Genomic DNA, 16,449 nt, shown 5'->3' on the forward strand with positions numbered 1-16,449 from the left:
ATCTGTAATTATACCCAACAAAAAGAATTGCGGACAAAACTTTATCCTTTGCTTGAAGATCTTCTGCATATTCCACCAAATTTTTATCCAAAAAGCCTTGACCTTTTTACAGGTCCACCATATGTGAAAATATGTTGCATCTTCGCCACCACACCTCCAGCATTTTGGCTGATAATTCAGATACATACTTGCAAGCTTTTTAGGATCTAAATGCCATCTATAAAACATTTTATAAAATTTCTCTCTTAGGTTTTGAGCTTGTGTAAATTTTACGTTCCTCACCCAGATCTTTTCCCACGTGTCCATTGTAATAACTTCTTGGATGTTCTGGGCCCATTTTATCATACAATCTTTAACAAGTTCTGTTTCTGAGTCAATTTCTATCAATGCAAGATATATCCGTTTGATATGTGCTGGACCCTGATTTCTAATTTGCTTTATCAAATTTTCATCAGTCATTGCAAAACCAGTTTTCTGATCTTCTTTCCACCTGGCCCGTAACTGAGTATATTGAAACCAAGTTTGAACAATCTTCTCATCTCGCAAGAGATTGTACGATTTTAAACACCATACACTACTTTCCAAGCTTAAAATCTCCTTATACGTAGTCACATCATGTTTAAAACCAACATTTATGTTTTCTATTGCGTGTTTTGGAATTGCCCACAATGGCATCTTACAGTCTAACTTATGTCTATACTTCTTCCAAACTCTCAACAATGCCTGTCTTAAAATATGCACTTTAAACACATTATCTACCTTCTTATCATACAACAAATATGCATGCCAGCCAAATAACAAGTCGTGGCCCTCAAGATTTAATAATCTCTCTTGTGTCAAATTAATCCAATCACTTATTCCTGCTAACGCAGCAGCTTCATAATATAATTTAAGATTGGGCATTTTGAGATTTTTTTTAAATGCAAGTTTCCCTACTAACTGCAGAATGAGATGTGAAACAGTCTTGAAATGTGTTATATTTTAAGACTAATTAATGAACATTATTTGATCTGCTGAGTATATATGTCAAATGAGGAGGGGTGAATATTTGTGACACCAATTGGCTCTTCAGATAATTGTTTTTGTTATTTTTTCATTATTATGTATGTGTAGGGATATCTTTCTGAATTTACTCTTTATTGTAAATCAGACTACATATAGACTACATATGTATGTATGTAATCTATAATACTTCATCTCCATGGCTGCTTTTATTTCATCATTGGCATCGTCAATCGTCCCATTTGGCATTTTCAACAAAAGAAACCCCTGGCTCTTCAGATTGATCAAGAGTGTAGCTTTATTAAAAAAAAATCCATCTAGGCACAGCAGAAGCAAAGTCAGTTCTGGGATTTTCCCACGAAAACCCACATAGGTAATTCCCCCCTTCCCATCTAGGCCACCCACAGTTCATAGTTCACCAATTGAGTTCAGTTATTTTGCTTTGGGGGGAAAAAATCTGCTCTGGTCAAACATTCTTCATGACTTGGACTTGGCAGATAACGTTTTTCCAGCAACAGAAGGCTCACTTACATTCCATAGCCTCCCCCCCTTAGGAATTCTCTCTCTCTCTCTCTCTCTCTCTCTCTCTCTCTCACACACACACACACACACACACACACACACACACACACACACACACAGTCACTGGCAAAGCTGCAAGTGAAAGCAGGTGCAGGCAACTGTGGAGTCGAGTCAGGTTTCATAGGCATGTTCTTTGTATAGCTATTGGCTAATTAAAACTCCTTTGCACTTTATAATTTTTCATGAGGATGAGGTAGTCTTATTAATATGCCAGTAAGTATCTATCCCCTGAGAAATCTTAAGGCACTACTTGCAGCAATAAACTCAACATACTCACGTCACTATGAATTCATCAATCACTTCCCAAATATGAGAAACATTGTAAGATTAAACAGACAGCACCCCTTTTCAGAGAGAGAGAGAAAAGGAATTTGACACCTCATGACACTTGCCAAACTTCCATTAAAAATCAAGAGTTTAAAAAAGTATATTGAGATTTTTAAACAGAGTCTGCCCGGCCATCTGTCAGGGATGTGCTTAGCAGATTCTTGAACTGGACAGTGGGTAGGACTAGATGATCTCCACAATCTGTTCCTGCCCTCACATCCTACTATTATAATCCATCCCTTGAACTATGCACTTTAGAAGCAGCATGCAAAGCAGTGCAACCTAAATTATTCAGACTTCTGAGTGGAACAGTATCACTTTCCTACCTCTCTGTATCAGAGGCTTCAGTGTCTTGATTTCCATTCCACAAATGTGAGGCAGCCGCTTACAGTGGCATACTCATATTCAGTTTCGTATTTAAAGTGCAGTCTCAGAATACAGAAGTCATACATGGATATTCTCTGTTGGAAATACGTATGGCTACAATGTAAAGCAGCATTCCCCAATCTTTCCGGCTTGGCAGACTGGGGGGGGAGGGGGATGGAAAAGGGGATGGTTCTGTGTGAGCAGCAGGTGTGCGCATCAGCATTATGTAGCTTCATTTGCACAAGCGGCAGGTGCATGCATCTGCCGCTTGCACAACTGAACAGCCACATGTATTCTGAATGGGCCATATCCAGTAGGGGGCCATGGCCCGGAAATTGGGGATCCCTGATGTAAAGATACAACTCCTCTCCCTATCTGACTTCCCATAATTATTATTTATATCTGACAGTATAAAATGTAAGTGGTGAGCACCATAGGAGCTGAAAAGTGAATGTGTTCTCTGATGTATGACAGGATCTTTTCTTAATGTTTGCAGGTGTAGCACCTGCATGCAAATGAAGTAGCAAAGTCTGTTTTCTTTAGCAAAGGAAAAGCAAGGAATGTCAGGCATCAGGTTTTAAACTAGCTGAACGTAGGACTCTCTATTACAGAGATGTCAAACTCGCAACATCACATGACGTTGCACGACGTATCGGAGCTTTTTCCCCAATGCCGGCAAGGGGGGGGCGCGGTTTCATTGTGATGCGTCAGGCCGGGGGCTCTATTGACACCCCTGCTCTATTAGCTTAGTTGAGAGAGGTTTAAAGCAGAGTAGAAAGTAAATATTTTTCATTCATACTTTTATTTTTTGAAAAAATTGCCCAGTAATGCAAAATGTGAAGTTTCACTATATTAATTAGAGAGTTACAACTGAAAATTAAAAATTACAATCATCAGCATTTTTAAAAAATATACATCCTTCCACAGAAGTGACAAGAATGGATGGGACAATTCATTTCAAACCATACTTAGTAAAACACAACTTCAGCAGACTCCCCAGAGGAAATTTCAGAAGTGATCCAACTCACCTGGAGGGCCCTTTTAATTACTGCCAAATATAAAACCATTTGAAGGTTTGTTTTTAATTGAAACTGGATTGTGTACTGACTGGCTGTGTCCAGGGTTAGAAAGCTTTGGTTGGCTATTCTGATGATGCAATAAACTAAACATTCCAGTTGGTTTTGGAAGAAGAAAGACTGGACTTTGCCTGTTTTTTCTCCCTGGCTCACTCCCAAACTCATAGTACCATTTTCTAGAATATAAAGGCAAAAGAGCTGGTTGACTTGAACTTTTGTACTTCATAATGAAAGTGAAAATGAAACCAAAAATGGAATACTCGCTTTTCCCTTTTGTCTCTTAAGAGCACTGTTATCAATCTATTACTGCAAGCAATTGCTCACATTTGCAAAGATCCACCACCCCAGCAGCACATCAACACAAAACACAAATAATGTTATACACAGAAACTTCCAGATGAGTTCCAAATGGCTCAATGAAGCCTGCCTGACAAGAGGAGTCTTTAAGGTTTCTTTTTAAAAAAATCTGCATTTTGTGAAGTAGATCGTTTGGTGCAAAGTTTTCACCCTGAATTTGGTAGGTTACTTAAAAAAAATGCATCCAGAAATATTAGTTCTTTTGTTTAACAGTCCGTACATGACTTGCTTCATTTTCTGTTACAGAATTAAGAATCCCGTCTTCATTAATACTGTGTTGCTCCCATTTCAGCACCACATCAGGATACTACTGGTGTCATATCCCACAACTGTTCCAAAGGAGACAAAAGAATAAGGTTATTAAATGATCCAGAATCACTGTAGATAAGGTTGGGGTAAGTTACATTCTCACCTTCATAACTTTATCTGTTCCAGATGTCAGCAACCAACCCCGTGTTGTATCAAAGTGTACATGGACAACATTGTGTTTGCTGTAATGGAAAGTGGCTGTAGGAGCACGTCTAAAGGAAGCACATAACAGGACAAAGTGAAAATATTGGAATTGGAAAATCACAATATAACATCTAGATGCTAAAAATAAATAATATCTTAATTGAGTTCCCGTGGCCTTCAACAAGTCACTAAACTATGATTTCTCATAGGTCTAGCCATCATAAGCATGATGGATTATTTGGGGAACTATCATTCAGCAATATAAAAATTGCTCATCTCTGACTTAGACCTAGAAAAAACCTTCCAAACTGATGTTTATTTTATTTATCTCCAAAAACTGGCATAAATTGCCCCAGCAACTGGAAAGGGGGTAAGTTACTTACTCCTCATCTGTTATTGTTTCGTAACAAGCATCACAGATTCTCACTTCAAATTCAAATCCCATTAGAGGTATGGAAGAGCGCTTCGAACTGCATTTACCACACACCGCTTTTCCACACTTTCGGCAATGATGCTGAAATTTAAAAAGCACGTTAAGATTCACCATGAAAGAACTGAAAGAATCTATCCCATCAAATCATGTCAGGGTGGGTCCTATCAATTTCCCTCCCCAAAACTCTGCTACTCCACGTTAAAAAAGATTAGAAACCACATTAGATGATACTACTACTGCTACTACTACTACTACTACCAACAACAACAACAACACAATAATAAATTGACAGGCTCATTCTTTTGCCCCAGTAGTGTAGTTTTGGTTCTATAAACACGCACCTTCCTGAAATGCTTACTATTGGCACACAGAACTTTGTATCAAAGGGAACAGGAGATGATCTTCATTCACTCAAAAAGCAGCATGACACATACCTGTCTAAGGCCTATTTTCTTGCTATCCCACATCTGTTTGAAGTTCCAGAAGAATGGCTGGTCACATTTCTGGCAAGAGTCACTGTCCAACCATTCCGGTGTCTAAGAAAAGAAGGGAGGGAGGAATCCTTAAACTCAATTGTGTACAGGCCACAAATAGATACCAAGCCTACTCACGTAAGGAGGTGTGCTGCTCCACTCTTCCCTGGGGCTGGCATAGCAAATTAGTTTGAAATTCTACATTATGTAAATCAACAATTTCTGTATACATTTGCTTATATTGTGCACTTTAGATCTAAAGTTGATAGCCATGAGTTCCAAACAATGGATTCTCAATCCAATCTCTGAGGTTTCCTTTGAACTGCCTTCTGTTGTATTTTAGGTTTGTCTTGTCTCCATGTTTGTTTTCTGAGGTTTTAATATTTAGAATCATAATGCCACTGGACATACTGGGGAACGGCCTACTATTTTCTCTTCAGGAAATTGGCTGTAAAAATGTAAAATATCTTCCCTTGTTGCTTACGAATATATGTTCCTTGAGCCAATTTTGCTGTAAACATGAAAATATGCCTAACTTTGTAAACTGCTTCATTTGTACCCTTGCAAATGTACACAATTGAGGTAAATAGACAAAAATAAAAATTAAGTGAATTATCCAGATGACTTTGAGTACAGTGGAATTAGTCTATTATTATTTTGAGGTGATATACAAACGTGAATTTTGTATATTGTGTTTCACGTTTGGCAAATGAGGCTTGTTAAATTACTGTACTGTATGGATTTTCTCAAATACCAAACTAGCTGCCTGCATTAAAAACCTTAGACTAGCTTCTAAGAGAAACAAACATATGTATCCAGCACCATACTGAATTATATTCAGTATATGTACACAGTTCCAATGATATGTGTACTTTTGTGTGAGACAGAAAGCACTAGATATATGTCACTCCTAACAGCAATGGCCCTACAAAGCATCAAAGGCTGGAATGGACAATCCTTCATTCATGGGATGCATGGGTTCCCAAACATTCCACCTGTAACTTTCACAAATCTGAGATTGTACCACCATTTGCTGCTAGAACTGCCAAATACAGGAGATATTCTCCTTTCTCTCAAATTAAGAGTGGGAATCTTTTCCACTATTATCCTTAAACTCCCCAGCCTTGCAAAACAGCCCCAAAACAGCTTGGAGACTAATTTTGGCTGCATTTAATAAAGTTTTGCAAATAGGAATGGAATAGGATGTCTTCCAGCAACATTTTTAGTTTGATCTTCCAAATTAAGCCCTTGATCTAGTCCAAGGCAACTGAAGACCACCAGGCTGAGAGGAGACACAGACAAGCCCCCAACAGGAAAACACAATGTTATTATACTGAGTTTTCAGGCAGTCACTTTTGGCTTAAATTGGCTTTTTGATGCCTCTTTTGAAGATTACGTAAGTGATAACTTCCCTGATCAGAGAAAGAGGAAGAACTGACTGGATACCTCTTGCCTCTCAACATCCATGTTCCAGACAACGATCCTGCCATCCGCCCCACAAGAGATGAGTTGCCGAGTGTGATGGGAATAAGAGAGGGACTGAACTTTATCACTACAGAGCACATAGAGTAAAATAAAAACAATATTAGGAACCATTTATAAATAGGAACAGTAACTGGAACCTGCCAACTTTCCGCCATCTCTCTTGTCTGTCACACATACAAAATTTGATTTCTCCCTCCATATCCTGCCTTAATCCATAGCAAAACTGAGAGCAATATCATATGTTGTGGCATTTATTTGGGAGAGTGTTACAATTTCAGCATACTGCTCCATAACCTGCTCATTTCTCTAACAAATAATGATCGCTATGTTTCTTTGAGACAGGAAAGAGATGTCAAGATTTTTTTTGTGTTTTAACAGAACCCCAAATTCAAAAATTAGAACCAGGTGCAAGGTCACACTTTGAGAGAGATTACAATTGTGTAATTTAGACCTTAAAAATTAAATTGGTCAAACAATAAAGAACTGCTCCACTCCAGACATCTGTACATAGATGCCAATCTTTCTTCTGCCTCAACCTTTTCTCACGTTAGTACACTCATAGACATATATTTCAATTTATACTTTATTATAATACTTTAATAATCTTAAATAACTGAACTAATCAGTTGTTATACATTCATTTTAAAAATTAGCCATAATCTGAAGATAGTATGACTACAAGCGATGTCTACATCTAAATTCTATTTCCACTAATAAAAGATAATGGAATTATGTCGGTGAAATGCCTGGCTTAACTTTCAAAAATAAATGCATGTGTCATATTTGCATGTCAGCTTTCTTCCAATTCTCTGAAAATATTGTTGTATTTTCACGATCAACATTTTTTTTCAGGGAATGGGCCCTCTTGAGGGACTTCATTCAGTGTTTTTGGATGTCAACCATAATTAAATGTCCCCAAAGTTATGAAATCTCTCATAAAAATCTGACATTTTGTGGCGTCTCAGGCACTGGAGCAGCTCAGGATTTGAAAGCAGCCCAAGTGGCATTTGGTTTATTTTGGCATTAACAAGATTATTTCATTTTCACTTGCTAGGCACGTATTTGGGCATGCTGTTTCAAGAGGTTTTTCTGAATTTCATTCATTCTGGAACAATTCACCGCTCCAAGTGAGATTCTTCTCTCTAAGCGTATGTGAACAAAAGCATATTTTGGGACCGGGATAATAACAGCAAGACTACAGAAAGAAGCATTTTGGTGCCCAGTTTGTACCTGTGTCCTTGGAGTTCAATAGCTGTTCCTTTTCTTCCCCCAATGTCCCACATAATGATGGAATGGTCAGAACTGCCTGAAAACAGGACACGCTGAACAGGGTCCCAACACAGGGCACTAATTCCACCTGAAAAGAAGACGGGGGGGGGGGGGGGGAGAAGAACGGAAGGATGGAGATTTGTATTAGCCACATATGAAAACATGATTATTATTATTAACTAAAGACCTACCATTTTCTATAAGACGTTAGAACCAGGCAATACAGACAACCGCACTAGTAGAGAGTGGGACTAAGGCAGGAAAAGCCCAAGGAAGCTGATTCAATGACTTGAGCTGGTATTCCTCGCAGCTCAGCCTACCTTCCTCGCCTTAATCCCACTAATCAACGGATTTCAAAAAAATGGAGCGGGTGTCAGTTTCCATTCTGGGCAGTTGCCATTAGCATGAGGGCAAATATTCACAGCTCTGGCTGCTGGATGTGGACATCTGCATTCCCTAGCCCGCTGGGGAATACCTGAAGAGAAGCATGCCTTCTGCTGAACAGAATGGCCCAGCCACTGCTACACTCCAATGCTTTCCCCTGAAATGTCAATTTCTTGGGGAGAGGTCAAAAACAGAAAAGAAATTTTCTACTGAGTAGCTGCTGCCTTTGAGACCATGCGCTGCAGGTAGCATCTGTTCACCTAATATGAGCTAGAGAAGGGTATGCTGGGAGGTCCCATTGGCTAGCAGGTGGGTGGAAGGGGGAGCCCAGAAATGAGCCTTTTCTATAATGGACCCTTCTGGGGGAGTAGGAGATGTTGTTACTTGTCCTTTTTTCCTTTGATACCCTATTTCTGTCCCATGAAAGGAAGATGAGTCCTGGAGAGACAAATAGCTTTTAGGAGTCTGACTCAATCAGTTCCAGAGATCATTGGAAATTTGGTTCTATGGCTGCAGATTAACCCCTTCTGCATTAAGCCTCAGCCATTGTCTTTCCCAGCCTCTGCTTCTTCTTTCCCACAACAGATGCCTACAGGCATTCAGCTTCTCCCAGTCTTCCCAAGATTTGTTCCTTATTGAAAATATCTGGTCATGAGGCAAAAGTCTGAAGAAAGCCCTCCAGCACTATGAGAAAAACCATATCAACTAATGCAACAGAAGACATTTCTGGGGCCGAAAATGATAAGATATTCGAAGTAGCCACAACATGTAGGCAACTCAAAGTAAAACTTGAAAGATTTTTCAAAGAACTTTGAATCTCAGGTTTACATCCATCCATCCATTCACCTACCCTCCCACCTGCCCACCCATATCTATCTATCTATCTATCTATCTATCTATCTATCTATCTATCTATCTATCTATCTATCTATCATCTATCTATCTATGTTACCTACCTACCACCCACCTACCTACCTACCTACCTATCTAATTTAGGTAGAGTTTATGCTGATCACAGAAAAGCCAGAGTGATTCAAAATCATACCTGTATGTCCTCTGAAAGTTGTTATGAGGCTGCTATTTTCTTGTTCTAGTTTAAGGATGGTCACTTGCCCAGAATGATCACCAATAAAAACATTCCGCGTCTCCACATCAAATCTGGAATGGAGGGGTTCAGGAAGCTGACAATACTAGAAGAGTCTCTCCCCACTTTTCAATGCTTGCATGGGCTGAAACTTTATCCCCCACAGTCATCCCCAAACAAGCCACTGTTTACTCTCAGGGCTGCTAGCAATGTTCTGTCCCAGCCTATGTGAGTCCTTGTTATGCTCACAAGGAGAAACCCCTTTTCCAACAAGCAGGCAGGAACCGCAAGAAAAACCAACCCCTTTTATTATTCACAGACCTGAGTCAATGTCCAAGGCAACCAACACCTCCCACACCTTCCCTTTTATTATTCAGCCAAGGCATGGCTTCCTAATGCCTTCTCCTTTGCCTTTGGAGCCGCCCCATTGTATTCCTCTATCCTATTCTCTTTTCTTGCCGGCGTTTTCGTACATCCTAGATATTTCCCAGCTGTGCTTCATCACTGTCCAACTCAGACTCCCAGCACAGCTGTGTCTCAGCCTGAGCACGAGTAGAGGGGCCAGGCTCGTCAGACCGTAAGTCTTGGAGCTCCTCAGAGCCTTCCTCTGACTCTAATGTTACTCCAGGCCCCTCCTCCTCATGTGATTCCTCAGACTTGGCTGCCAGATCCACTGGCTGATGAGGAATCACAACAAGCAAGAGGCAGCCCCTCAACTGGAAAACACCCACTATCTCCTCTCTCAGTATAGTAGAAGATAACAACACAAATGTTGCTTTTATCCTGTTATCCCTGCAAACTAAGAACTGCTCCTCAAAGGGACCTGTGAAGGTCCCTCAGCTCAGAGAAGAAGAACTGTCCTCTGGATTTACCTTTTTCTGATATTAGGTTATTCATGTTCTGTGGAACAGACAAGTTCCTACTCTAACTATAAAACAGGTAGTTCTCGACTTACAGCCATTCATTTAGCAACTGTTCAAAGTTAAAATGGAACAGGAAAAAAATGACTGAAGTCCATTTTCACATTTACAACTGTCGCAGCATCAATATGGTCAAAATTGGGACATTAGATACTAGTGGTTGCAGTGTTTCAGGGGCCATGTGATCACTTTTAGCGACCTTCTGACAAGCAAAGTTGATGGGCGAGCCAGATTCACTTAACAACCGTGTTATTAACTTAACAACTGCAGTGATTCACTTAACAACCATGACAAAAAAGGTCATAAAATGAGGCAAAACTCACTTAACAACAACTTACTTAGCAACAGAAATTTTGCGCACAGTAGTGATTGTAAATTGAGGACTATCTGTACTTTCATTGCCAGCAAACTCATGTTTTGTTAAGCAAATCAGACTCAAATCCATTTCCTTGGGAAATCCAAGAGCAACAATGATTCTTCTCCCTGTCCTTAGCAAACAGTTCTTTGACATGGCTGGTGCTTCCTCTGCAGAGGTTAGTTTGGTAGAACTTCATCTGCTATAGAGATGGGAGTTATGCTCTCACTTTCCTCTCATTCAGGATGAATAATGGGAAAAGCCATTTCATATGTACTGGTGTACAGTATAGATAAAATCCAACCACACCTTCCAAGGCATGACCCAAATACATTAGTACATCAAGCTGGGAAATATTTAGGGTTCGTTCATTTATTCAAACCCACCCTTGCCCTGCTCTGCAAACAGATGACACATTTTCAATCAGCAACTATTGCATTTCTAGTTCCTAAAATATTCAGTATTTCAAAATACTGCAGAGGGACCACTGCAAGATATTTATGGGCTGTTAAGTCAGCATTATTAAGCAGCTACAGTGCATCAGAAAGATAAAATCAGCTTATAGTTTCCATGCATAAAAGCATATTTACACATTCTATGCTTGCTTTGTTATGAACTGGCAAGCTGGAAACTCCTTAAAGTTCCACATAATGCCACTATTCCTGGAAAGGATACTGTAACCCACAAGCCCCTGCACTAATCCGGTAACTGCCAAGCCGTTGGCCACTTTCAGAGCAATGCCAAGTAAAGTATTTATCCTGCCCAATACTCAGGAGCCACTCCATTTCCAAAACAAAAAGGACCATCAGCACTCTGCTCTGGTGAGCTGGAAGAGGAAGAATAAGATGGTTAATGTCGCACATGAGAGCTTTTCCATCCAAGAAATATATTACTTATAATAATAATAAACCTTTATTGTCAAAGTACAACATGTGTACATTGAGATTAACTGAGCCTCCCCCCGTGCTCTGTCCCCCCAACACACAGTGACAACAAACCCTCCATCCTACCACACCATGTGAACCAACTACACCACACACCGGTCTCCCAAGTCAATTCTGCATAAGATTATGTCCCATTTAAAAGCCTAACAGCCCACGGATAAAAGCTATTTTTCAGCCTGTTGGTACGGCTGGCTATATTCCTGTATCTCCTACCGGATGGTAGTAGAGTAAAGAGATACCATCCAGGGTGTGAGTCATCCCTGAGAATTTTCCTCACTCTTCCAAGGGAGCAAGCCCTGGCGATGTCATCCAGTGGTGTCAGGGGACAGCCCACAATGTCTTGTGCTGTGCTCACCACCCTCTGTAATACTTTCCTGTCCGCGGCTGTCAGACCAGCATACCAAACCACAATACCATACGAGAGGACGCTCTCTATGGTAGACCGGTAAAAGACGGTCATTAGCTGTTGTTCTACCCTGTTCTTCCGCAAGATCCTAAGAAAGTGAAGCCTCTGTTGGGCCTTTCTAGCCACCTGGGTTGTGTTAACTTTCCAGGTCAGATCTTCACAGAGGTAGACTCCCAGAAATTTAAAGGAGGAAACTCTCTCTACACAGTCCTCCCCGATGTAAAGTGGGGCAGGTTCCTCCAAATTACATTTGGGTTAGTTAAGGTTTATTGTGGTCCCGCAGTAGCCTTCTTCCATTTCTGCTATTGTCACATATTCCTTCAAGTTGCCCAAGTGACCTCAAAGGAATGCAAACATTATGGAGCTGGAGCATCATGTTGTGTTATATGCCTAGAACAGCGGGAAAGAAGTGATGTGAATGGAGGAATGGTGTCGAAAAGCAACATGATGGGCCCTGAAAACAAACCACCATTAAATGGAGCTGCTCCGACAACAGGAAACAGAGATTTAATTTAAAGAGCAGTGAGGGACAACATGAGTTAATCTTAGTCTCAGTACCAATAGTGGAACTCATTCTGCTTTCTTCAAAATGTATTGAATAGCAAAAAGATTAACCTAAATTTCTAGGAATTTTAAGCACCTAACACCTCTGGTTAACAGTGATCTACACTAATGATAGCACGGATGCATCTGCTGTCATTCCTACATGTTTTAATTTTTTTTCCCTTCTGTTCAGTCATGTCTAATTCTTGGGGACCGTCTGAACAGGTCCCTGCAGTTTTCTTGGCAAGATTTTTCTAGTCTTGCCATTGCCTCCTTCCTAGCGCTGAGAGAAACTGACTAGCTAAAGGTCACTCAACTGGCTTTGTGCCTAAGGTGGAACTAGAACTCACCCTCTCCCAGTGTCTAGCCTGATGCCTTAACCACTACAATTAATTGGCTCTCATGTCTTTAATAAAGAACTCTAAATTATATAAGTTTCTAAATTTATAAGCCACCCATCTTACCTCAAGGCAAATCTGGGCGCCTTTCATTTTGTTATCTGATTATTGTAAGTGGCATCCAATTAATGAACAATGAACTGCCCTTGTGCAGGGGTAGGCAACCTTGGCTCTTTTATGACACATGGACTTCAACTCCCAGAATTCCTGAGTCAGCTATGCTGGCTCAGGAATTCTGGGAGTTGAAGTCCATGAGTCATAAAAGAGCCGAGGTTGCCTACCCCTGCCCTTGTGTCTCATCCCCTCTGGATAATAAGGAAATATTGGGTTTTATATGAATTGCTCTCTGTCTCCCTTTGTTCCATGATTTCCAGGCACAAAAAACAGCTTGAGACAAGGAAACTTAAAAAGTGTTGTATTCTGGAATTGGTGTGAGTAATATAAGTGACAACACTTGGAACCAGTATATTAAATTGATTTCTTCTAATAGCAATTCATTCATGTTATTGACTGAGACTAAAGGCTGAAATGTATATGATGTTGAGATGTGAAAAAAAACACCCAAACATCCACAGGTGTTGAGCTGCAAAGAAAAAAATGCAGACTCTCCCCTTCATTTGACTGCAAGTTATTTTAAAGGCATATAGAGCAGAGGTTTTGCTTGTCATTCCAGATAAATGCAAAATGTTGAAGATCTGGTAGTAGTGCTGTGATGAATTTAACATAGATTCTTGAATTTATTTTTGAAAAGGTGATATTTTTTTAAAAAAATTATCACAATAGTAACAAATGTATGTCATAATTCATAGCCTCACAACTTAATCATGGAGATGAACGGAATGCAATTATGTTTGCTGGTAGCAGCTTTAAGAAAAAAATTAAAAACCACCCTAAAATATGCATTATGCCAGAAAACAGCCAGAACTATTTAAAAAGCCAGTCTACAATACTGATTGCTTTTGTAGGCTGTGGAATAAGGACAAATACACCTGGAGGGTTTTTTTTTCCCTCTTAAAATACCAACTGCATCTCTTACCCTGGTAACTTTTAACTGCTGTCATCTTGTTGTAATCTTCTGATAAAATAAATTCCTGGAAAATAACAGAGTAGCCACTTTAGAATGTATTAAACATCTAGTTTGCAATGTAACATTTCTTGTTAAAATCCAAGAATTTATCATTTTGTGTCAATCGTTTTGGATCGTATCCTTTGAGATTCTGGTGAAAAAGTCTTGTTCTTTACCTCTGATTCATTGGCCTGTCTGAGAAGTCTGAAGGCATGTCGACTCAGAATGCAAGACTATGACCGTTTCAACCATAAACCTCCCCACCCCACAAACTCAGGTAAATATGGCTTGGAAATTCTGGTTTTCTTACATAGCATCTACATGGCAAATTTCTTCTTAAAAAAACAAGCAAAATCTAGAGATATTTTTAAGAGGTGTGTGGTAAACACAAGGGGATTTGGAATTCAGGGGTAGGCAACCTTGGCTCTTTTATGACTCGTGGACTTCAACTCCCAGAATTCCTGAGCCAGCTATTGCTGACTTCAATTCTGGGAGTTGAAGTCCACGAGTCATAAAAGAGCCAAGGTTGCCTACCCCTGGCCTAGATTCTCCAAATGTGTTGGAGCTAGCATTCCCAGAATGCCGACAGAAAATGCTGGGACGTCTAATATGTCCAGAGAGCATTGAATTTGGGATGATTGACTCATAGAGGGGCTTCACATTTATTTATTTATATTCCACGTTTAATATTTAGCCCCAATTTTGGTGGGACTAGAACCCACAGTCTCCTGGTGCCTAGCTTTAACCACTAGACCAAATGAGCATAAGGATGGAATGTGATTTGCTACTTTTGCCTTAGTATGTTATGGAAACCCACCCACTTGTGATTTATTTTATAAGCTATATTTAAAAGAAACTGAAGCTTACTGCACCCTCAAGGAAATGATGCAGCTTTCTGCCTAGTATATGCTTACACAAGAGTACTGGCAGATGGTAGATACATCCTTATACCCAATTATCTCTACCAGTGGTGGATAATCAGCCTTTGTTAATCTACTATCTTATCCATTCAGACTGGAGAAGCCTTTCCTGTGACATACTGATAGAAACATTTTATAAGCACAACTGATGATGATTCACTTAAATCAGATTCTCCATAGCTACTTAGTAATAGGACTTTTGCTAAAAAAGCAGATGGAAAGCTGTATGATGGGAAGTTGAAACTAGTCAAGATAAATATTTTTTTTAAAGCTTAGAGGGGAAAAAACAAAGAACTAGTAGGCAATGACAGGATACTGATTAAGCTGCTACCATTGCTAGAAATCACTCCAATTTTTTAGAAGTACAGTGATACCTTGGTATTTGATTGCTTCAAAACTGGTTGGATTTGGTACTCAATGCATTTAGATGTGAAAATGTTGTCCCGGTACTTTCGGCCGCTGCAAAAGGAAGAGGGGAACAGCTGCAGAGTGCAGACAGGAAGACAGCCATGCTGGGAAGGTCACTGACATACAAAAAAGGGCAGACGGAAACTTTTTCCCTGCCCAAAACAAAGGGTAATGGGGTTTGTTTGGCACTTGTAAGTACTCGTTGTGCCTCCCAGAACTAATGAAAGGGAAGTACCGAGGTACCACTGTATACAAAGAAAGGGGTGATGTTTGCAGTTATGTAGACTTTATTCATCATCACAGAGTGACCAGAAAGAAGACCAAATATAAAGGAAGATAGCATGCAGCAATAGAGGAAATCTAGCAAAATTAAAAACCAATGGCTTTTACTTAAAAGAATGTTAATGATGCAATATGATACCACGCTCTGAGAGCCCCAAAGACCCGACCACTCAAGACCTGAACTACAAATATTCTCTTCTATTAGGATAATTATTATTGCTGCATTTTGATTGGGCTAAAAACTCCCAGCATCATCAAAACCATTACAGTATACTGGAGTTGAGAAAAATACAAGTCAAGAACACAGATGGCCAATTTCGGGTTTGGGGGATACTATTATAAGCTTGTGCGTTGCTTTTTATTGTAGTGGGAAGTTAATAGCAGTCCGTGTGCCTTTAGCGTATAGCCATACTGGCCACATGACCACAGAAAATATCTTTGGACAATGTTGGCTCCCTCAGTCAAGAAATGGAGTCAAACACGACTGACAGGGACACCTTCACCTGTTGTCTTGCTTTTTGAAACTCAATTTAATACCCCAATGTGCTTAACTTAAAGCAGAATCTAAGATACACATTATTCTGCTACTTATAAGCAATGAAGCTTCTTCAAGAGGATGTTTATAGCAAACACTAGAAACCCATTCATAAAAAATAATCCAAGTCTCTTCTGCTCAGTGCAACAATGCCACATCCAGCACGTGTCCGTATCCACCTCTCCTTGCAACAGAAATACATCATCCTATGCTCTGCTTTCACTCTCTGTTGCTATGCTTCCAACATGCCAGTTCCGATGTGTATTTTGGGGAAATCACTGCAGTCGTTCCGGCTTGGAGAAATGGAACACAGGTAGTCCTCAAGTTACGACCACAACTGACCCCAAAATGTCTGTTGCTAAATGACATATTTGTTTTGTT

At 39.9% G+C, this 16,449-nt stretch overlaps 1 protein-coding gene across 2 annotated transcripts in view; it reads right to left on the minus strand.

The window, feature by feature from the left end:
- Positions 1 to 3,066: 3,066 nt before the first annotated feature.
- Positions 3,067 to 16,449, minus strand: part of WDFY2 (WD repeat and FYVE domain containing 2) — a 46,505-nt gene continuing 33,122 nt past the window's right edge. For both annotated transcript variants that reach the window (XM_083348917.1, XM_083348918.1), the window contains exons 4-12: positions 13,894 to 13,948; positions 11,242 to 11,392; positions 9,253 to 9,365; positions 7,785 to 7,911; positions 6,516 to 6,621; positions 5,031 to 5,132; positions 4,547 to 4,677; positions 4,123 to 4,231; positions 3,067 to 4,039 (exon numbers count right to left, since the gene is read on the minus strand). In XM_083348917.1, coding sequence (XP_083205043.1) covers positions 4,010 to 4,039; positions 4,123 to 4,231; positions 4,547 to 4,677; positions 5,031 to 5,132; positions 6,516 to 6,621; positions 7,785 to 7,911; positions 9,253 to 9,365; positions 11,242 to 11,392; positions 13,894 to 13,948 — 924 coding nt within the window. In that variant the 3' untranslated portion in view covers positions 3,067 to 4,009. The remainder of the gene's footprint in view (positions 4,040 to 4,122; positions 4,232 to 4,546; positions 4,678 to 5,030; positions 5,133 to 6,515; positions 6,622 to 7,784; positions 7,912 to 9,252; positions 9,366 to 11,241; positions 11,393 to 13,893; positions 13,949 to 16,449) is intronic.

This window comes from Vipera ursinii (assembly GCF_947247035.1).
Source record: "Vipera ursinii genome assembly, chromosome: 1".
Classification (NCBI taxonomy): Eukaryota; Metazoa; Chordata; class Lepidosauria; order Squamata; family Viperidae; genus Vipera; species Vipera ursinii.